Source organism: Etheostoma cragini, chromosome 21, assembly GCF_013103735.1.
Source record: "Etheostoma cragini isolate CJK2018 chromosome 21, CSU_Ecrag_1.0, whole genome shotgun sequence".
In the NCBI taxonomy this organism is placed as follows: Eukaryota; Metazoa; Chordata; class Actinopteri; order Perciformes; family Percidae; genus Etheostoma; species Etheostoma cragini.
Genome location: NC_048427.1, coordinates 7464858 through 7489359, shown reverse-complemented (window position 1 = coordinate 7489359; position 24502 = coordinate 7464858). Strand labels below are relative to the sequence as shown.

At 38.8% G+C, this 24502-nt stretch overlaps 1 protein-coding gene across 30 annotated transcripts in view; it reads right to left on the bottom strand.

The window, feature by feature from the left end:
• The window catches only part of LOC117937096 (calcium-activated potassium channel subunit alpha-1), a 93312-nt gene that overhangs the window by 48840 nt on the left and 19970 nt on the right, over positions 1-24502 (bottom strand). For all 30 annotated transcript variants that reach the window (XR_004655096.1, XM_034860768.1, XM_034860796.1 and 27 more), the window contains exons 3-5: positions 8915-8976; positions 3393-3486; positions 3154-3265 (exon numbers count right to left, since the gene is read on the bottom strand). Coding sequence is in view for 29 of the 30 variants with exons in the window: in XM_034860768.1 (XP_034716659.1) it covers positions 3154-3265; positions 3393-3486; positions 8915-8976 (268 nt within the window). In the remaining variant the exon portion in view is untranslated. The remainder of the gene's footprint in view (positions 1-3153; positions 3266-3392; positions 3487-8914; positions 8977-24502) is intronic.

Below are 24502 nucleotides of genomic sequence, written 5' to 3'. Positions count from 1 at the left end.
TTACTTATCTGGAAGACTTTTGTTGTTGAATTTAAGAGTTGGACTAGATTATTTTCACTTTTGAAAGATAAACATGCAGCTCGTACAGTATTTTACACAAAGTTCTTTCTGCATGAAGGCATGTTCTATGTAACATCCCTAAAGTGTGTCATGCTCACACCCGCAAGCCTTTCATGCATCAATGTTCGTGTCAACCTCATCACCAAAACCGCCTTCTTCCACCTCCGCCCTTCTCTGTCCATCCCTGCACTCCACACATCCATGCCCTCATCACCTCCAGAATGGACTAATGTAGCAGAATTCTTTACGGACTGCCAGACAAAATCACCAACAAACTCCAGCACGTGCAGAACTCGTCATCTCACCTCCACCTGCCGTCGAGACCACATCCCCCCTGTTCCCTGTAACCTCTACTGGCTCCCAGTCAAACACAGAATCAACTTCAGAATACTTCCCCTCACATACAAAGCACTGAGTAACCTTGCCCCTCCATACCTCTCCGTCCTTCTCCCACGCCACACTCCTACCCGCCTCTTCAGGTCTGACAATGCTAACAGCCTCAAGATCATCAGAACTAAGCTCCAGACCTGGGGAGACCGATCCTTCTCAGCTGCTGCACCCACCCTCTGGAACGCCCCCCCCCCCGACCATAGTCAAGTCAAGCACCCTACAATCCTTCAAACAAGCCCTCAAAACTCACTTTCAAACTTGCTTTGTCATGTTAACGGACTTTTCCAGTGTTTTCCCTCTTTTTCTTATCCCACCTCTCCTGCTTTACCTGTACTTATCAATGCACCTATGTGTCTTTCTTTTCTTTTTTTGTCTGTCATGTCTATGTAGCTTTCGTTTGCTTGTAAACCTAAACTGTAAAGCATCGGAGTGTTTAGAAAAGCGCTATAAAAATAAATGTATTACTATTTTTATTATTAATGTCACTATGAGAGAATTGTAGCACATACAGTGTGAATTTTTGTCAACATGTTCAGACATGGGGATTGGCAGACTGCTGATTGGCCGAGCGCCTGGTGAAATATAGAGTTTTGTTTAGAGGAGGGAGTTTGACAGCTGCTGCTGAGCTGGTATGACCTAGTCACCTGTTTAACCTCAGTCTAACTAAACATTTAATCAGTCCCTAATCCTCCATGACCAACTGCTCACTGACTATACTGACTGAGATTATGTCTGAAAGAGAATTCTTTCCACTGGAATTAGATCTAAAAATCACAGGAAATATCAGTATATCTTTAAAGCTTCATGTTCATTTGAACAACAAAAATTACACAAACGTATTTAAACTTGTACACGGTCAACTATGTGCATGGCTACTTGTTTGTTTGCTGTCTGCTGGAGTCTAGCAGGATGTGTTGCATTTGGTTTGTGTGAAATACAGAAAATAGAGGAGCAACACCTACACAAACGGTAGCAACCTAACAAGATGGGAACAGTAACACAATTGCAGGAATGCTCACATTGTTTGACTCAGGGACTGTAGGAAAGGCAGCCGAAACAATCATTTCGAGAAAATCTGGCAATATCAATGTGAATATCTTTCTAAAATAAGTGATGTGTTGGTCCTTCCTCCATCATATCTGTGACAACTTCTTCAGTAAACAGCAACAGAAATCAGGATCACATTGAGCAGCTGAACTCCTGTGCCCTCATCTTGAAAACCTTTTATAATTATCTGTAAACCCAGAACATCACTGACACCCCAAACAATGAGTAGTTGTAGTAGGCCTATATCATTTTAGTTTGGTGCCATGGTCAATTCATACTACATTATCCGCACGCACGCACGCGCACACGCACGCAGACCTATCGGCTTTATCAGAAGAGATATAAAAGCACTAAATAGCACTAAAGTAGTGCAATAGCCAATGTGCATGCAAATGATTTCAAGTTGAAAACAGGATTAAAAAAAAGCACATATTTTGAAATGAAGCACATAAATGTCCACAAGAAAAGACAGATTTGACCTCATGACAAATCCAGTGGATACAGTGAGTTGGAGATAAAAAAAAAATATTGACTCATTTAAGTTTGATTGCAACAGAAATAAAATGACCATTACAAATGCATTGTTGCTAACAAACCAAGAACCTTCAGTATAATGCAACTAACAGTGACATGGACACTTACCAAAACATGACAACACTGTCATACTCACACATGTCCACTAGATGGAGCCAGCAATTAGCATTCGCTAGTTATACTTTTATTGTTTTTGCACCATAAATCCCAGTACATTAGCCCAGGGAAAAACACAGGCACATTATGCAACTGTACCCATCAAGCTGTCATACTGACTAAGAGTGTTCATTGCTGGAGTTGGCTACAGAGCAGGTTTGTTCCTAAGCTGACAAGAGAATAAAAACCAGCTATAAAAACCTGTAATGCAGCAAAAAAGAAGAACCCCCCTTAATCCTGTAATTCCTCACAGACCTCTCCGAGAGATAAGCTTCACACATATAGCAGATTGACTTCTATTCTAGCGCTCGAGCCCACAACAAAGCCCATTACCTTTTTTATCCTTTCGTGTACAGGATAATTTCATCCGAGTGTTATTGCAGGTGTGCCGGAGAGGTAAAGGGCATGTGACAACTGCAGCACAATGCCCACTCCTCACAACACATGGCCAAAGACATAGCACTCGTTATGTCTCCCTTTAAATCAACTTACATTAAGGCGTTGCATTTTAAACGGCACACCGGATGACAGCCATACAATATTTGGTAGTGTTGTCATGCAAACAAGCATTGGTTTAACAAGTAAAGCTCACAAAGCTTTTTGAGTCCCCATGCTTTTCACTTCAGGCTGTGCTGTAGCAGTTTTTTAATTTGATGCAATATTTCCACTGCTTTAGTGAGGTTCATTCAAACTTTTCATGCATGTCATGCAATGTCACATTAAATTAATTTAATGACAAAAAATGTCAAACTTGTATGGCTGACACTGTAGGTGTCTCCACGTAAATGAACACAAAATACTAAGAGGTTTTTTCAGTATTAGTGACTGGCTGAGATTATGCGTTTCATTCACCAATTGCTGTTAGACTTGTTATATCCACTGGGTGGCAGCACAGCCTCCTGGGACTACAACCCAAAGATCCACAGTACAATGTACAGCCTGTGCGTGCAATTAGAACCTCCTTACCGAGCCAGCTCCTGTTCAGATACACCGACACAAACACCGGCGGAACCGTGAAGAAGTCCACTACCGAGTTCACCTCCAGCCAGAACCACAGCTTGTCATTCGCAGCAATGAACTGATGGAAAGGAAAGGTCAAAGGTGACATTCACAGTTTTCAGGTACCCAGATAAGAGTAAAGATAAACGTCAACTTCTATATGTATATATTTTTCTTTTAATGTAGGCAGCTTCAGCTCTACTTACGCGGAGGCCAAAGTACAGCAAGAAGAACACGTTGAAAGCCATGTCAATCTGCAACGTGAAGTCTTTGTAGAAGTTCTGACAGGACTCAATATCACTATTAGATAAAGAGAGAAAAAAAGTATGTTAATGTCTTAAAAACATTGACGGTCAAGTGAGGAAAGGTTGGTAAAATGCATAGATGTCAAGAGTATAACAAAAAATATAAAAGATGCATTCTTCTTTTCCTTTTTCCATTTTTAAGATTTCCAAAAGAAGAGGAACTTAAGTGTTGAAAAAGTGCAATAGTTGGTATTTTCCAATGGTTCTTCTGTTGAGAAAAGACATGCATTTATTTTCACACAAGCAATAACTTGTCGAGACACCTGATTAACCCTTAAATAACTGCAAACAATCTGTCATATTCCAGGTGCAAGATCACATCATGAAAACGGTGCCATTTTCCTTTAGGCCCGCATTTCAGATCTCATAGGCAACAAACATGATGGAAATGCAGAGCCAAGCCAGTAGTTTAAGGGTTAAGTGCATGCAGGGTTCATGTCTTCTTTTATGAAATCAGGCAGTCATAGCAAATGCTAGCAATGTAGTGAAGTCTCACCCTCAAAAAGCTTGTATCTGGCACTAAGAATTCAAATAAAGAGAAATAATTAACCAAGTAATCGTGACTGTAACAGGTTAGTAGAATTATGTAATAAAAATTATGACCTGGAAGTTAAAAGATATCCTCTTAAAATATGATTCACACCTAAAATGAAAACACAGGTTAACTGTACATTCAAAATTAAACAAGGCAGTAAAAAAAGAGTTAAATCACAGTGTACAGCTGTGAATATGTTTGATTGATATATCATTTAAATGAATATTTGAGTGAAACAAAAAATGGAACAGAAGTTTATAATGGTAAATTGTATTAGTAAGGAATCAATTAGTTGTTTGCCAAAAGAAATATGTACATTCATTTAGTTAGTTTGTTTTTATGCCTATTTCTTTGTCTTGTAACTGCAGGATCCCCAGACTCACATTCACAGCTTCACTGATGCAGACCACATCACTCAACATCCACGTCCCCCTGTGCTGTTTAATACCATTCGGATGAAAGCAAATCGCTTTTGTTATGTAAAAAATATCTAATAAACTCTGTTTGATAAATCACTGTCCTCGCGGAGTAGCAATAAAGCAGCATTGAAATATACCTCAGGGATTATTTTTGAACTCATCGGATGCACAGCAGTGACACTTCGGAAAGTGATGTGACTCAAACTGTCCTCACAGCCCTCACACAACCATCGCATCTCGTCCTTTGTCTAATACAGGCAGTATTTGTAAAATCCTGACCAGCAGACGGTATCTTACTCCAGCAAGACTGCATGATTTTAACCCTCAAGTGTAAACTGGACTTGTTCCACTGTATTTAGGTGCATCTAAAAATGATCAACTTTTTGTAAATGTAACTGGATTTTATAAGTTAGAAAATGGCTAAAGAAGTTTCCCACTATGGATTTTGAGTATGTATCCTGGGGGCTTCATGATCACAAGAAAACCAAAGATCTGCATTTACGTTTTGCATCCTCAAATCAAAAAAATACACACCCTGTTCCTTGTTCATATCTGAAAGGGACTTCATGGCCTGCCTTAAAAAGAGATAAGCTATGTAGATCAGTCACGGTGTTCAGTATATCTTGTTCACAGTGTATGTTGAGCTGTTGCGGGAGCCGTACTAATAGGAAGTTGTCCTATGCATGCGTGTTACTCTGTAGGCGGGCTGGAGGTGTAGCTCCAGATGTGTTTGACTGCCATTCTGTTATCTTGAATCCTCGATGGGCCGTTTGAAGTGAGACTACTTGTTTCCATTCATTCAAACATCCAACAAGCTATTTTACAAAAATACTTTTGGAAAACGGTGACGCACTTCATCTTTTGTAGGTGTGACCACCCCTGCTGTTGCGCGTGTGATTCACCTGTGACTCTGCTGACGCTGCAGGTGCTCATGAGTGTAACCTGGAACACCTGAGTGTGTATGAGCTCTGCTCTCTCTGCCTGTCTGCCTACTGCTGCTGTTCCAGCTCGCCCTGTGTCTCCGTTGGTTTGGTTATGTTATATGTGATTCGTTGGGAGTGTGCCTATGTTCCCACATTTCTAAGGTTTATTTCAAAATTAGGCCCTATGTTCCCACATTTCTTTTTCATAAATGTGTATCAGATGTTATCCCCCTTTCTCCTTATTTGCGGTTAGGGGTTAACCCTAATCCAAATTTTAAGAAAAATCTTAGAAATGTGCGTCCACCTTTTGTTGTGGCCTAAGAGCCGGGTCCTAACACTGGCTTTCTGATAATGTAAAGAGAACTGGTTGATGTTTAGCTTGTACTCATTTATGTTTTGCTGCTTTGCCACGGTTTGTTGCATTTTCGCAGCTCTTCAGCAAAATGTGTACATTTCTTTTTTGGGTAGCACTTTACATTCCACCAAGGTAATAAGATGGTAAGAGTGGGGTAAAAGTGTGATGATAAAATAAATATATCTATAAATTAACTTGTCATTACCAAAGTAATAAATGGGTACTACATCACAGAAATAACATGTAATACTGGGGTAATAAGGTGATAACATGCAATTACCAAGGTAATAACTAAAAATGGGTTTCCAGTTATTACAGTTATTACTTTGGTAATTACAAGTTATTACCTATGCATTACCTCTTTATTATCATCACATTGATACCCTACTATTACCATCTTTTTACCGTGGTGGAATGTAAAGTGCTACCTATTTTTCTTCTATTATTTAACCTAAGAGTTCAATTTAACTTATATTCAAATGTCTTGCATCTGAGTAATTACTCTAAAATCACAATTAGATAAGGATAAAAAACAGCCTTTTTTAAGCATCTCTATGAAAAGTCTTAACGTTAGAATGTTCTGTCCTCATTTGCGTTAAAGACACGTCAGCCTGGCAAATCCCCGTCATTGCAGGGTGACAGACCATATAGCGGATGGCAGACCTGTGGTGTTAAATAATTGAGTTCCAGTAGACCTTGTTTGAAAGAAGAATAAGCCTGTTATGGATCACAAACCCTCCCTGCTCTGGTCTCTACCTTGCCTTCATTTAATTCAGACGCGGATCAAACAGGACGAAGAAACCTTAATGTTGTCTGATGACATTGCGCATGATTTACAACCTTATTGGTCAAGGAAAGGTCACGAATAGGACTTTAACCAGGTTTTTTTTCATTCTACAAAATAATTATTTTAAACTCACCTTGATTTAAAGCTTCACTAATAAATAAAGCTAAAACAGACGGACGTTTTACTCAGTAGTTGGTAACGCTGCATTTACACCAAATCAGGCATTGCTGCGTTTAGCGCAGGGTTGTGTGGCGGTGTGGTAGTGTCAATTAAATGGCCCATAAATGTCTATCATGTTCCCCACGGCATTGGGATTTGTCTGATTGGCGGTTGGTAACATGACTGGCCACTGAAGCAATTTGTTGGGTTGCATTTCTCCAAAAGTAGATTCTGTTTCAGCTTCTTTTTTCCGGAATCCTCTGCGATCCCCACGGCCACAACCTACACCCATTACCCACATTCAAAAAAAAAAAAAAGAGTGGCGTTTTTTGTTGCAATGCCTGTTTGGCAGTGAATGCGGACTTAAACGAACCTGACAAGCCAGTTGCTAATGGGACAATAAATTCATCCAAACAAACTAAGACACTTAATCTATGGTAGATGAACTTTAATTCGTAAAACAGTTATATGCCAGGCTGTGGAGTTTGTGTGCCCCCTAGTGGCCAAAGCAATTCATGAATGAAACTTTAACATCAAGGCAAATATTAAATAAGAATAAGAGTCTGACTAAGTATTTAAAACCAGCGTTAAATTCTTAATTTGTTAAGTACTCAGTGTTGAGGGTTAAGAGTCTTACAAATGACTACATGGAAGCATAGAGCGCAATGTAAGACCCAACTATGAAATAAAACTCCCTGTGGGACCTAACCGCCTTCTTCATCTCCTCAGATCGTAGCTTGAGTTGTTCTCTATGAATCTAAGTGGGTCTTGCTGTGTTGACGTCTCTCTCTGTGTCGCATCCAGCCAGGTCAGCCTGTCCATCATATGAAAGCCACAGCAGCTCCACAGGACTAATTACAGGAAGGGCTGTATCTGTTACAGCCTGCTGCCACTTAGAAGCACGCAAGAGAGCAGCTAACTGAATGCTCATTGGCTTTAAGTAATGGGCTTGTTGATGTTTACAGGTAGTGAAAAAATACTGTGTAAATAATGGACAAGTGTTACTGTGTAAAAGACCTGAACAAGACAGAATGGAAACTGTGACAAAGAGCCTTGTAGATGAATATTAATCCAAGTCATTTAACATGCACAGCATCATATCTCTTATGTGTTTATTAATGCCCTTTCTTATGTGTGAAAAGGTTAAAGACAGAGGTTGTAGGTCATCCTTCATAAGGTGAAAAAAGGGTATCTGGCACCACTAAGAGCACGTTCTGAGAACAGGAGGCCACAGATGGCATTGGTGAGGATGTAACTCTACCTCAGTTTGTCCAGTTAATGAAATGAGATCATGCTCGCAAACCACATCAGGGCAAGCCAAGCCCTCAGCTGTATGCAGTCTTATGAAATAACAAATAACCTGAATGGCGGCCTGCAGGAGCATATGCCAGATTACAAAAGTTTACAGCCCAATTTCTCTCCACTGCCTTAACATTACTCCCAGCGGAGACTCCCTTTGGGCTATAAAAGCTTTTATCCTCTGCTCTACTTCTTAATGGCACATCCTGTCCAAACACCAACAGCCTGCAGTAACAGTACACTGTTGCACATAGAGCTAAAAGGGTTTTCCACTTCCTCCTGTTTGATGAGCGATGGTGATTGGGTTGAACAGGAACTTGAGTCTTTCCTGTCTTTTTGAGAGTCTGAACCTTTCATTACAGAGATTAAGCAAATTTCATCTGTGAGCACTGGCTGTTCGTCAGCAGAGACTGTGGGTAACCTCAGAGCAGTTTACCTGGAAGGGGATTAGGTAAAAACAGCCAGCAAGTGCGTGCTCTCAAATACAGAGCACAAAGCACTCAATGTAATTAAGGCTAAAACTACAGTATATGCATTATATGAGGATTTAAGAGGAACCAGTTAACGGCTGAGGTCTCGGAGGCTAATCTAAATCCTACATGTTGGATAAACATACAACCTTCCATTAAACCATGATAATCTTTGTAACTGAAGCAACATCATTTAAACAGCAGGGTCTTCTAAGACCATAATACATACAGCATAATTGGTCACTTTCTGTATTTCTCTGAGACAAAACTGACAGTTTTTAACTTGAATAAAGCCACTGCTAGCTTTGAGTGACAGCAAGACCAAACACCTAGAGATAAACTCGAAGCCATTGCTCAGTTTCTAGATTTCTCAAGTGGTCGGCAGTGGAACATGTTAAACAGCATTCATTGGGACCTATAAGCCAGAGTAGCAGCAATAGTGAAGTGCAATGGCCAACATTAAAAAGAATACTTACTCAGAAGAATCTATGAAGTATATAACAAGGGCTCCAATGCTGAGAGCAAATACGAGCACCACCTGGGGGGAAAAAAGAAAAAAGGAGCATTTTACTTAAGTTGTTATGCTACTAATAAATCATCCACTATTTTCTTTCACACAAAAACTAGTTTAGAAGTAGACAGTGGATGTTCAATCTTCAGATGCATTACAGAACAAATGGAAAAAGGAGGACACCAGCTTTATGCATCTGACCTATTTGGCTGGAAATTTCTAATTTATTCTGCTATTTCAAATAATGCGTGGGCAATTTGCTAACTTAAAAAAAAAAAAATTGATAATTAAAAAAAAGGGAGAAATTAAATAGGACATTTAAAAAGAGAAGCACAGATTATGACAAATGTTGTTAAACACTGTATTAATTGATCATTTTAGAGCTGCAACAATGAGCCCATTAATTGATTAGCTGTTAGTTCCGCCGCAAAAACTCCATTACATCATAGTAATTTCTTTGGGTTTTGGACTGAAAGTCAAACAAAACAAAAATGTTGAAGACTTCAATTCCAGCTCTGGGAAATTATAGACATTTCTTTAGTATTTTACATTTACATTCTAAAGACTTAACAATTAATCAAAAAACTAATCAGCACATAAACCAGTGATGAAAATCATCTTCCTTTGCCAACTTTTTGCCTTTTGTTCCACAACACATTTTCTTAGAAGCAGAAACTATTAGACAGTCTCAAACTTACAATGAACAGAGGAGCAAAGGCATTAGCAGGCATTACTCCTTTGGTGTGTAGCAAATGATTAATGCCTATAAATCAGCACTGACAGACCTTGATAAATCTCGTCAGTCTGTTATAATAGTGTTACATAAACCAAAAAGGAAGAGTGACAGTTTGGAACAACAGTGTCACAAATAGACTCATTACTTACTGTACATCTGATAAATAAATACACGCAAGCTTGGCTCGTCATGTAAATAGGCAACAGAAGAGTGTAAGAAGGGACAGGAACGGCTTCAGCTTTCAAAGAAAAGGATTGATGCAGCTGAGTTTAAAGCTTTCTGTGGCCACAGTGGAGCAGCATGATAATAAAAACCCGGGCATTGCTTTTACTCAGTCCCTCTGCCTTTCTGCAGGGGAAGACGCTGTGGAGTAAACCTTAGCCTGGAGTCAGTGGAGAGACATTCAGAGCAGACTGGGAGCCAGGTTGCAGGGTAGTTAATGTGAGATCCATAGGTGTTAGTGAACAAAGCAAGAGTTGTCAGAGTGATAACTCTGACACTGAACACCAGGGGCAATCAGACTAACGTGTTAATACATGTAAGTCAGCGTAGAGAGAGAGAAAGAGAGAGAGAGAGAGAGAGAGAGAGAGAGAGGTGAAGATCAATAGTACGTGTAGGAAAACAACCCGTGCTCTCACCTGACAGCCTCCTGTCACTCAATAATACAGTGAAAATTAAAAAGTGCCTGCTGTCATGTTGGGTATGTCTAGCCAGAGAAGACGTGGGAAGATTAACAGTAATGGAGGGCACAGGACAAATCTGTTACCTAGCTAGAGCATACTTATTACAAAGTAGACTACAAAACATCTAAAACCGCAATACAGTTTGAGTTTATATATTTCACATTTTTGCAATGAAACACATTTTCTGCCATTTAGGTGTTAAAAATATCTAGATTTTAATTATTTAGACATAATGTTAATTGTACAACCGCGGATGTCTAAAAGCACACCCACTCACTAATGCTGTTGCAAAATGAGTGTCCTAGTTTTTCCTTGTGAAAGTCAGTGCTAATGTAGAGGAGGGTCTGACCCAGACAGCAAAACAAATATTAAACATCCTGAAATACACTACCAGGTTATCTATGACCCTATCTGGCTTTCATCTATTTAGAAATGGCACAAAAACCATCCTGAACAAGAAACCAATGGGCATCCATAATGAATGAGCTCAGCCTAATTCCATGATGTGAAATTGTATTGTCAACCTGCAACCATTGATGGCTCGGTAATGACAAAAAAAAAAAAAAACACCTGCATGCATTTTTAATCAACCCTTCCTCTTTGAAAGCCAGGAAATCTCTTTGTGCCTCTGACCATCCCAGTTTAGAAACTAGAAACAATGTTCCACCCTAAAAATGCTAATGATTAGGTGACGACAGTAAATAAAACACAAAGGCTGCAACAAAGTGGGGGCAATCGTGACTGAGTTTGCCAATGAGTTGACAGCAGAGGGTGCCAGCATTCATCATTCATCTCTGTCAGCAGATAATGATGCTTATGTACATTCAGCCACCTTCAGTACAATACAAGGAGGCCCAGTGAGCTCAGATTCACAGAAGGGACTAACCCTGCATACCAACACTCCTATGTTATTCTTTTCAATGCTGTTGCAAAGAACAAGATAAAAAGAAAATCACAATGTAAAAAAGGAAATGTCAAAAATTTCATATAAAAATAATGATTCCCTGCCAGAAAGGAAATCACTTTAAAAAACAGTTTCTTCAACTCTGAGTTGAACATTTTTTGGGAGATTTAAAAAGTCTCAAGTCTGTCAAAGTAAGTATAGTCCGAGTCAATTCTTAAGTTGGTCGGAGAAAGTCAAGTCAAGTCTCAAGTCACTTATTTTTATTTCAATCTTTATTTGGAAGTCCAAGTCAACTCACAAGTTATTTGAGACAAGTCAGAGTAAATCCAAGTCCAAATCAGAGTGTAATCTCCAGTCTATCAGAGCAAGTTATTTTAAGTCTCAAGTTATTAAAAAAGGCTCAAGTCATCCAAGACAAGTCAAATCTTAAGTCCTTGAGGACAATTCGCAGCAAAGTCTTCAAATGCAAAATATTAAAATCAAACAGGATTACAACATTTTTCTTAAATAACTGAAGCCAAGTCCTTTCAATCTTTAAGCCTAAACATTTAAAATGATAAGGCTGTGTAATCAATTTCCACCATTTGATTTATTGCTGTAGGATTTCTTCAGGTCAAAAGTTGGGAATGAATTGAGGGTCAAAGATCAGAAAAAGTTCAAAACTAATGCTGGCTAAAAACAACTAATTATTTTTTTAGAATTCCTAAGGTCCAGCTGTGAAGAGTTGGAAATAGTTAGCTATTACTGTTTGTTATATGTTAAAAAAATATAATATCTAACAACTTTGTGAAAGCATTGGAATTCATATATTTAAAAAAATAACTTCTAGGTCCAATTTCACAACAGATTACAATGCCACCACTGATCCTGTCTATGATGCACAGTATGTCTCGTCCCTGCAGAGTGCACCAGCAGGTCTCAAGCATTCAGAAGTCAACCTACAAACATCAGAGAACCCACTCATGCTCCTCCACTCTTCCTGGAGTGTGACTCACCATCATCCAGCATGAATAACCTGCCAAAGTAACGGGAACGTAGCTTGGGCAGAATAATCTCTTTTTTGTGGGAAGCGAGTTCAAAGTCCAAGGTGAACTCTATGATAATTCAGAATAAAATGATTCTCTTTATCTACTTCAAATAGGGAAAGAAAGAGTTTGACTTAGAGACAAAATTATGTATTTTGGACGTAGAACAATTAAGACAGAAAATGATTTAAGACCTAGAACACAATACTTGAGCAAATTAAAGACTTTTTAAGGCCTAAAAGTTTGATTTCAAAATGTAAGACTTTTTAAGACCTCGCTTGAACCTTGTGTACAGCAGTGGTCTAGTTAAAAAATTGTATCTGATGAGGGCTTAGTGTTTAGATTCAGGTACAGTAGAAACATGTTTTACAAATTCTGCAGTGGGAGGTTGTGTTATTCGGTGAGCTGCTACAATATCTAAAAACAGGATTCAGAAGAACCAGGGGTCAGTTTGTTCCCTTTAAAGCCTGCGGTCACAGAGCTCTCATTCGTGAGATGCCAGAGATATGCGAGTGCAGTCAACAAACAGTCTTCGTTTCGGTAAACCCTGTGTCTTCCCATGGTTCACATTCAGTTCATGCATCTCACCTTTTAACGTTGTGCATGTTCATAGGAGCCGGTGCCTGGCCTGGTGTTCCTTATGGGTGACTGTCTGACCCCCCCGCTTTCAATATAAAATGACCTAATGACTATCCTGGTGAATTCCAGCCAGCTTATCTGTCTGTCCTCAAATGCCACATTGATTAATAAGGCATCAAAAATACAATTCAGCACAATAGAAGAGCAAATAAAAAAAATTTAAAAAGTGCCATTTATGAGCTAAATAGTGCAATTTCATACTGTGATGTGAATTCCAACATAAGGGAACATCACTTTTCCTTCTTCAGATTTCTTTTTCAGAGCTGGAAAACCAGTTTTCTGTGGCAGAGTGATATTCTGATCAATAGAGACATTTTTTCTTGCATGTAAATGTATTTATTCAGTTCATGAATTGTATTTCTAGTCTGCAGCATGTTTCCCTCAGGACTAAACACAGTAATTGTTAATTCTTTATATTGTATTTTTTCTGTTGATTGGCTGTGAATCATCCTGCATTGGTACAACTCAACACACTCATTAACCACAAAATCCATTTATTTAGTGATGCGTAGTGGGGTTGAGAGCAGCTGTAAATGTGTGATGGGCCTTGAACTGTTATAGATACCTTGGTTATCATGACTGTTGACGTTAACTAGACTTTGTTTACATTACTCCTGCTCAGTTTATCCTTTGCCCAGGGTGATAACAGCAAATTAGCATGTTTACAACAGCCATAAACGTGATAGACGGCAGCCTTGATCAACACAGACACAGAATGAACATTAAGATATTTACTGTTGAACTCCTGCTCTTTTGCAGCTAACAGGACATCCGTAACGGCTGATGTGACTTATTGTTTTTTAATTTAAAGCTATTGTTATTGTTTCAATATTTTAAAAGTATTTTCTGCTGAAGCACTAGGATGGATGATGACCTCATTACGACATTTTGAGACTTTGAGGTTCTCAACTGTTTGAATAATACTTTGTATTTGGAGCACTTAGAGTACACAAAGAGCATTTGTCAGACCTGAAATAGGGCTACACAATAATGGCTTTGTGGCTAAAACAATAATCCTGATAATATTGCTAGATTTCAGTTGAATGTCAATCAGAACTATTAATTTTTGCTAATAGGGTAAACAGTTACCTAATGGCCCTTTTTTCTGTGTAAACTTTGTGGCTGTTTTGAACCACCTCAAAGTTGCATGTGTCAATATCTTTATATGAACATTGTCATGTAAAATGTTAATATATAGTTAAAAATATTCTTGATGCTGACCTCAGTCCTGTGTGTGAACACAGCATCAAAACAGGCCCAACATTTAAATTAGGATCTGTTGACATAACTTAAATAACAAACATTTTCATGAATAAACTGTTGAACTGTGAAAGTGGAGAGAGAGAGAGGGTGGAATGACATGCATCAAAGGGCCGTAGGTCGGGGTAGAACCCGGACCCTCTGCGTCAAAGAGTAAGCCCCTACATATGGGCGCCCGGTCTGCCAACTGAGCTAAATCCTATCTATCCTAAATGGTTTAAGAAAGCCAGTTGTGACCTTGAAGAGACAACTGCGTCCCTGTTCAGCTCAGACCTGCATTCACCGGCTGAGTCTGCATGTGACCCAAAGCACAACATGCATACTAATGGCTTCTTGGGTGGTTCTCCTGAGGCCTGACACACCTCCTTAAGCATGATCTTAGTATAACCAGGTATATCATGTGTTTCATGAGCAACCAACAGCCTCATCTGCCTGACCAAGAAATTTTAATTAAAGGGTCCAAATCACAGCTGTTCTATGTTTGATAAGGTCACAGGTAGGAAAGACAAACATATATACACAGTTTAAAAGGTCAAAACCAAAACATTTCAAAAAGCAATGGCAAGAAACATTTGGTATTGAGCGTGATTGGGGATCAGATTCAAGGAGAACGAATCATCATGCTACTCATTTTTTAGGTGTTCATTGCAAATGCAAATAAAGTGTGCGCTATAAATAAAAAATGTAGATTTTTTTGTAGATTATTACTTTATCTGAGTGACATGCAACTTTGATCCATGCTAATATCACTTATATAGATTACAATTAGAGAAAATAGGGAAAATGAGGCCTGAGTGGGCTGTCTTCATTAGTTTTATCAGAGGAGCAAGCTTTATGCACAGTGCTGTATTGAGACATATAAAGGCATCAACGAAAAGCCTACTCTCTGTTTGGCAGAAAGTGTCACATTACTCATCACAAGATAAGATAACAATCAGATTGCATAATTCCGCAGTCCCTGACAAGAGCAGCGGAAGGACGATAAATATTATATAATCCCTAAACGTGTGTGTGTGTGTGTGTGGTAATAAAGTAGCTCATCATATCATTCTGATCATGCCGAAGCTATTTTATCAATCTAGTGATTCTAGACTAAGGCAAAGCAAAAGGTTCAATGTGTCAGAGACATTAGACTGATCAATCGGAGCTGAAAGACTGTGTTGACATGTTTGTTGGCTCATAACTAGAGAAAGAAAGATAGCACATAAAACCTCCAGCTATGGCACTGAGCTTGAAAAATAAGGACATTAAGGTAATCTTTTGTTTTCTTAACTTTCATTTTTGGCACCAAATAGCTTTTTATGCCTTTACTGGCTCATGTGCCATTTTTAATTATCATTTTGGCAGTGTAAAAAAACAAAAAAACAAAAAAACAAAAAACACATCAAAGGAGATCATGTTCAGCAAGAACACATGTAGGGCAGAGTGTGAAAGTCTTTCCTCTGGCACTTAAAGTAATTATACAAAAACAGTTGATATGCTTAAGAAAAGCGGTCAGATTCATAATAACACTGCGTCGCTGTGGTCTCTTCCCCCTTTCTGTCAAGGTATTAGGTAATACAGGTAGACTGATCTACCATGTGACCAATCAGAGAGCAAGAATAAACAAATACGTTGCTTTGGCATCCTTCTGGTTTGCCAGCGTGGGAATGTTGCCACAGAGACGCCAGACTCCACAACTAGGGTATACTGAGAAATACAGAGAGCTTTCTGTAGTGGTGATAGGCCTAATCAGCACTGTGTGAACTTGTTTGGCAAGGGCTTGAATGTAACGGATGTTCATTTCACTTCCACACTCTAGCTTTCATGTCTATTAAAACCACATGCTGCCAGAGAAAAATAAATAATAGAAATAAACAACACTGGAGATTATACTGTTGGTCGTCTTTTCTATCCAGGAACAAACCACAGAGAAACCTCAAACCCCAGGGGATGATTCTCTTTTGCATTAAACCCAACAAGTCTTACAATATTTGATGAGTAACTACAAAGTAACTAAACCCCCCCTTGAAAATCTTATTCTCATTTTTCTGCAGTACACTTTATTGATTAAGTGCAATGAAGTGTACTGTATCTGTTTCCCATCTTACCACACCCATCACAGATGCTGAATGGGGTCAGACGTCAAACACACTTGAAAGTTCCAACTAATAAAGATAGTGAAAATCCAGCCAGGTTTTATGCTACTCTTTAAAAAGATAAAAGAGGAACAATAAAAATGAAGGGCAGTTTGTCGGATAAAATAATACAGCATATAATTGTAAGGGCCACTTAAGTAAATGCCAGCACATTTTCCTGAAAGTGATAAGAACTTTGTACTGTAAAGACTGCATTTCTACTGTTTACCTACCAACTGTTGCTATGGGCAAAATAAAATAATCTACTACACTATCACTCAGATAAATTTCCAGAGTTGTAAAATCTTCCTTCACGCTATTATAAACCTCTATGCAGTGTGTTAGTATCTGATAAACAGATAATGACATCTATTGATAGAACATTCTGAGCTTCAGTAAATAATTATTGTGAAACAAGAAAAAAAGTTACTAGAAATGAATTTTTTAACACTACCATCATTATTTTTTGGAAACGATATGCAATATAAACAAAACAAAATTGGCCTACAATACAGATTTATCACAATATTGATTGTTGCAATCTACCCGCACAATTTAGAGACAATTCATTATATAACATCCACTTAGAATCTTGGCAGCTGGCGTTTGCAGATGTACTTTCCCGCGGAACATCAGCCGCGTGTGTGTGTTTGTGTGTGAGTGTACAAGTGTGCTCAAATGCTGCAGGTTAGGAACCATTTTGGAAATATGTTTTTAGTACATCTTTGCCTAATACTGAAAGTATTAGTAGATGCAGTGTTTGTTCCTTAGCTAAAAAGACACCAGATGTTCCTGTTCTCTGCATCTTGGGTGGCATTTAAGAACCAAGGACTTAAACTTACTAAGTTTAGTGCCTTTTAGAATGGTTTGCACTACAGAAAATAAACCCAATTCTTTAAGCTTTTTCTTTGTTAAAGTCTTTGCAACTAGTGTACTTGAATTTTATTTATCTGCAAAATGATGCTGTATAATTACAGTTTTGCATAATAAATGTTCTCAAAACTACATACTACGTTTCTTTCTCTTTAGAAAAAAAATACATTTAGCTAGCTTAGGTTCTATTATAATTTATATATTGTGATGTATATTGTTATTGCAAGAGGCTGCAATGTGTATCACAATATGGATGTTAGGCCGTATCGCCCATCCCTAGTCACACTGAATCTACGTGTAGTATGTCTTTTTAACTGAGTTAGGAGTCCTTTTATACAAAATTGCAGCAATCAGGCACTAATGGTACCGTATTTGCCTCAAGCTGTGTGGCACAGAAACTGCTGCATTGTTGACCTTGTGCATGACAAGATATTAGAATATAACACAGTATTAATAGAAAAGTCATTTTAAAACAAACTTGATTTAATCAACTCAACTGAACAATTCCTCTTTTTCCTAGTAAAACCCTTACAGACAGAATGAATGCTATATTAAGGCTTGTGGTTCATCATTCAGAATATTCCTCTGGATGAGTACAGTCTATTGTGCAGACAGTACATTATCCCTAAGCACAGCTTCATCAATTGCTTTCCTTTTGTGTATGCAACTTTCATATTTGAGAGCAAAACCGGTGGTTTAAGGGATTTCTTTCTCATCTTGTCAATAAAAGCAGATTATTTCTTTGTCCACCAGGTCTCCTGTGGAGCTGCATGCAGCTGCTTCCGCATCATTAGGGATCACAACCAGCATTACGCCAGCTCCAAAGGGACAGACCAGCTATTCAGTAATAACGTCATCACTCACAAAGTGGATGTTTCCTTCTTTACAAGGAACCAACAGCAGAATTGATCTAAAATTGGAAATGTATGTCTTGTCTGACATTTAAGAGACCTTTATTAATAAAAGCCTCTGACCTACAGCCATACTACCATGAGGCTCTGATTTGATTTATTTATGGATCTACTGAACAGAACACATTAAATCCAAAAGGTCGTCATGTTAAAGTGGGAAAACTTAGTTCAGACGGGGTCCTAAGATCTTAAAGACTGATAAAAACAAACAATGAACGCCTAAAAAAAGGAGGAGCATGATGATGCTTTCCCCTGGAGTCTGAGCCCAATCACTCTGAGGATCTTTTACATTAAGGTGTCTTCCCATTGCTACAAAACATGTCACAGCTGTCAATCACTTACTGTATGTAACCGCTACAACTTACCCCGTTTTTTAATTTGATTTTTAATGTACCCTTACGGCCCCTGATTCATACAATTGATAGAGCATAAACAATACTTGCCACTGTGCAATCCTTGAATACTGTGTTTGGTAATTGTGGGAGGCGATATAATTTTTTTTCCCCATAAAGCAGTTCCTGATAGCTAATTAGAAGTTATCATTCCTGCTACACAGAGCCTGCCTGGAGCTGCAGCAAAGTATCGCAACAGTACAGCTGTAATTTGCAGAGGGACCAAAACCAAGGAAGTTAACAGACGCCTACACAAACTTCAGCAGGAAAGACAAATGTTGCACACCAGGGATAAAGTCATTATGGAAAGTAAAATATGTATATTATACTTATTTAATACAATATACATATATTAAGAGTATACTGTGAGACAAGATATGTGCTTCTTTCTTTTCACTTCTCCAAGCCCACTATCTATTTAAATACTCTCCAGTCCTACTACTGGATTTGCACATTTCTATAACAGACATGTTAAGTGAATTTGAGCACTGTAAATATCATAAGATAATAGCTAAAATATTGTTTTTTTTTATACATTCAATCATATGTTGCTTCTTCTTTCAATCATTAACATATATTCTAAACACACATCGTCAGAGAGAGCGTATGTTGATGACATTATAATTATTAACACTGTTTTAGCAAACACACTCTGGTGTTGAAAACGCAGGTCAAAAATAACCGGTGAACTTTCCCAACAGCTGCTGTCCAAATTACAGTATGTGGCAGCTTGATGCACATTGATTTATGACTTTATATAAATAATACCTTCTCTGAATGTGGTATGCTACATGACTGCAACTGTGAGAAATCTGAATAAATCATGTACTTTCGTAGTACATGTACAAAAAAAACAAAAAAAACAGCCATCCTTTCTTGGTGCCGAGGACGCAGCAGAGGAAAATGACTGTTGTTGTCGACTATAAAACAGTATACTCCTGAGAATTAAGGTGTGCCTGGGGAAGTGCCTGCAGGGCCTCTATACCCACTCACACTTCCTGATTCACTCCTTTAACGTTAACACACCGAGCTCTAACGAGTGCCCGCTCAGTCAACTGGTACAATAGGCTCCTGCAGGTTTCTATTGAGAATCCAAAATTGAAGACAAAACTAGGCAGACTGGGGAATAGGTTCAGGAGTTTGTAAGTGTGTGACTAGATTAAAAAAACATGAACATGCCTGCTGTGCTGATTATATACATGTTGGTCCTTTCCTAAAAACAACATTTCTATGTTTACAGCAGCAGGAGAAAGGTAGAAAAGTGGAGTAAGCTCACAAAACCAGTTAGTCACTGGGCTTGACAGAAGAGGCCTGTTTTGTAGGTACAATGAAGGGGTTAATTGCACAATTTCAGAGGGACACTTTAGATCACCTTTAAACTGTGTATACACTATTGTGAAATTGGTGAGCAACCTTTTTCCTGTTTGGATGAATAATTCATGTCTCTCCAAATTATTGTACAAATTCGGGCATGCTCACCAAGTTTGTTTGGAGTTTGAGTAGAGTCTCTTTTAAACATTTCTTCATCCTCCCACTGAGAAAATATCTAACCCAGCAGCATGAAAGGGGACAAAAAGGTACAGTACTCCGAGTCCCTAATTGAGTAACTTACTGTGAGTAAACATTCAAACCAATTTTTAATTCTCCGTTTTCCTTCCAACATTTGGAGGATGACATTTTTCCAAGTGGTTTGGTCTTTTAGATGCAGTGGGGGGATATTTACACAGCCTGCTGCAAATTATACTGAGATGTGCAAATATTCTGAATATTACTGGCTGCTTAAGTCATATTACACTGGACTGGTGCTATTAAAGCTCACTGCAGAAAACAAAGTCAATCTGTGTGAAAAATAACTGCTGCATTGTTGCACATTTGTATTTCCTGCCATTTTCATTACTACTGACTGTGAGTGTTTTCCTAGTCTGCTACTATTAAGACATTTCACTGTTTCTCTCCCTCACTCACTGTATGTACCTGGCAAGGCTCTACGTCTCTCAGACGTTAAATTTCAGTGATAAATATGGCGGATCAGCTATTTGTATAAATTTGTGTTCCTCTGTTCCTATATCTTGCACTTCTTAACAGGAACTTTAAAACGCATATTACAGGAAAACAAAGGTGCAACACAAATACAAATAGAATTATATTATAATAATTAGCAGTAGTATTACTGCAGTAGTAGCTTTATAGCATATGTTTTATTAAATTAAATTTGTAAGTAAGTAAGTTCAAACGGTGATCACATGCCAAAGAACATATACACATTTTCATTTAGCCAGATAACAAATAAAAATAATGGCAGTTAGAGTGCTTAGAAACTGGATCCTCTTGTAAACCCTTGGCAGCTACACACAATTCTCAGTTTGTGTTTCACGTTGTATAGGTTGCACTGTAACTACCCGCGGCCTGAAACCTGATCCTCTACTTGTTTGACATCGGTCACTGAATGTTGAGCGATCTGATCCTCTCTGAGCTGTGAAAACAATGCTGCTATCTTTGAACATTTTGGGTCAAGCCTTGTAAAACATCCCTCTCGGTCTTGCTCAACTTAAGTCTATTTGGGATTCAGCTTTCCTTTTTTGTATCTCTTTCGTGTGACAGGAATTGATCCAAAACTGTCATTGGAGCGTCATCTTCTGTTCTGTTGTAAATAAGAGACTTATAATTACTAAAGTTTACAACATTATCAAGCTTTTCAAATACCCACAATCAAAATATGCAGCATGGAAGCTCAAATCCCACAGTGGCTAATCCATGATTTACGCCATACTGGAAGCAGCCCAACAACACTCACAGTGAGGTGGAAAGAGCTTAGGATGGAAGGGGATGGATGTGTCTCCCCCAGCCACTGGATGGTGGTCTCAGCTGAAATATGAGGTTGTAACTCACTTGCTTTAGAGTCTTGAACGCAAGAGAAAGAAACTGACAAATAAGGAAACCTGACATGTACCTGAATGTATTTAAAAAAAATTGATGTTTTTGGCTAAGCAATGACTCACCTCTCTTGCATCTCTTCAGAGAGAGAGAGAGAGAGAGAGAGAGAGAGAGAGAGAGAGAGAGAGAGAGAGAGAGAGAGAGAGAAACTCTGCCCTACTCGGACAATGGACATGGACATTCCTGTCATGTGTTAAAATGTAAATCATGTTCTGCATCTGGGAAGCTCCACATACTATAACTGCACCAGCCGCATGTATTTTTAAGGGTGGAGGTGCTGCAGGATGCATGAGGTGTGAGCTCAGCAGCAGGTGGAGAATGTTTCTGAGATATTAATGCATACTATTAGATTCATATTCTGCAATCTGACACAATTTGGTTGCAAATAACAGCACAGAGCAAAGGGCTGTACTTACAAAGTTAGAACTTGTCTTGTGACCAGTTCGCAACATCTATTATAACCTCCTCTTATGACCTATATATTAATTTTCTCCAAGTGGCCGTGGTAATTAAAGTGAACTTGCCAAAGGAAAGTCTATTTACTGTAACGTGCCAGCTGCAACAACCAGGAGTTAACCTCATTTAAACCTCCTGCCTTTCCTGTAAGAGGAAAGGGAAGATTTTGATGAGTTTTGAAGACTATGTGTCAGCAGCACAGGCAGGTCACTTGGTAACTAATGATTGGTAATGAAATTGGGGGAACCAAATTATAGAAATTAATAATATTAACTATAGAAATGACAGATAATTGAGGATGTATTATCATAATACTGCTCATAAATTGGATTTTTGAAACTGGGAAGATTATTATCACAAAATTTCCTCTCAAAATTTATTTTTTTACTGCAGGGGGCAAACATTAATGAGGTTATAAATCTACACGGACTCGAGACACCATCAAAGAGCTAACCAGTATTAGAATGAACCAACCCTAAACTGCATGAACTCAGCCAAGATCTTTAAGATTTCTTGAAAAGACCAGATTGGTTTATATCAATTACTAGCAAGAAAAGGGTATGTCGCCAGCTGCATTAAAGCAATGACAACCACAGATAACAAGGCCCCTTTGGCACATTTAGCTCAGAAAGGTATTGTGTTCATAAAAAGAGAAAAACTGGACAAAAATGCTAAATAGGTTTCTGATATGCACCAGGGTCTATCTAAAAAAGGTAAAAACAGGACTCAGAGTCCCTAGCGGCTTTGTGAGGATGCACTTAAGAACAAAGGTGCTTTATAATGTTTACCATGTTCACCATCTTAGTTGAGTGTGTTAGGATGACAACATTTGGTAATTGGCACGGTCACTAGTATTGTTTGTGAGAAAGTTTGAGCTGATGATGGTACAAGGTGAAACGGCAAGACTCAACCTGAGGGTGGCGTGGATGTCTGTACCTACCGACATTACTATTCATCCATTTAAATAATCAAAAGAAACACTGATAAGCCCTTTTTTGTGAAAAAAACAGCTCCTGATCTCATCATTTTGTGTGTAACTAGGTTTTTAAGTTTACATTTTCTGGATAATTATTTTAGCTAATTCAAATCAACTGGTTTCATGTTTTAAATCAAGTGTAATTTTTATCGATTCTAGTGCAATGATCCGCCTTATTCTTTCTTGCATCAAGATACAAACCCTAATTTCTAGAAAGTCCTTGAAACAAGTCGATTTCCATTGGAAAGACGTTGAGATATTCTTTCTGCACCTGCAGATTTTTGCAAATGGCTTCAGAAATTTTCTTTTATAAGAAGCAATTATAGACAGAATTGACCTAATACAACGTTCTTTGTTTGGACTGGGGCAGTCTCACATGGCATTGTTTCCGTCTGCAAGGCCCTGACAAAACAGGCCTGGCAGCTGCTGTCACCCGAAAATAGCGGCAGACTTAGAGGCAGGCAGAGAGCCTCCGTGACGCTCCCACGTTGTTCACTCTGTTGCACTGGGCGCGGTGAAAGTAACACACGATCCCGCTGGCACCAGAGTCCACAGGTGGCAAACAGCCTCCTGTCTCTATCACAAGGCCAGGGGCATGTTGGTAGAATATATGTTACATACAACAACAACAACAACAACAACAACACTGACGTCCTACTCTGAAGCCAAGAGTCAAGTGGGAATGTCAAGAAAAGGGCACGCACATACACACTCGCATATTATAAGTGTGTATGTATATACACACCAAACTTTGGTTTGATTCAGTTCACGATTTTTGACCCAGAATTCGATACAAACCAAATCTCTATTCTTTGTTTTTTTTGGGGGGGGGGAGTTGTAATACAACACGTTTTTCTGCCACATGGCATCGTTTTGTCATTGATTACATCCCAGTTTGCAACACAGTAACAGATACCTTATTTATTGATATTGACTGATTTTAATGTTGATCGATCCAACACAAAGATTCTATTGTATCTTAAAATAATGTTTCCAAAATTGTTTCAGTGGTTCATTAACTTGTTTGATTGAGACATAAGAATATTGGTAACAATTCCCTTCCCAACCTGTAGGGGGAACGAAGAAGAAAAGTGCTTTGGTGACTAGCAATACTGCAAAGGTGCTAGTTGACAAGTAGCAAATACTAATGTAATTCTTGGTGGGTAATGTAAGATTACAACACCGTCCAACACGCTAATATATTTTTTGTATGATTGTTTTAAGCACGGTTAACAACTCTGGGCTAACCCACAAATTCATCAGTAACGTTAACTGTATAGACAGACAAATAATCTAATGGTAATTTAGCTAGCTAGCACACCTCTGTCTTCTGCCTCAGTCTCCAGGCGCTGCGGGGCTTCTGTCAGAATGAGAGATGACAACAGCCCCGCAGACACTTCCACAGTCAGCCCTCAGCCAGCTACAAACCATTCACTCTCATCACAGCCCCGGCCGGGGGACACGTCCACATTCAGGCCCCACCCAGCTAGCAGCCACCCCGGTCAGCACTTAACTCCGGTGCTAAGGACGTTAACGGCAGTTTCCTGAACCGTTGGAAAACAGAACCAGATACCCAAGTCAAACAGCAGCCACTTACAACGTTAGCTACACCTCCGATAGCATCACTGGTGCGCCCTCTTTTGCTTT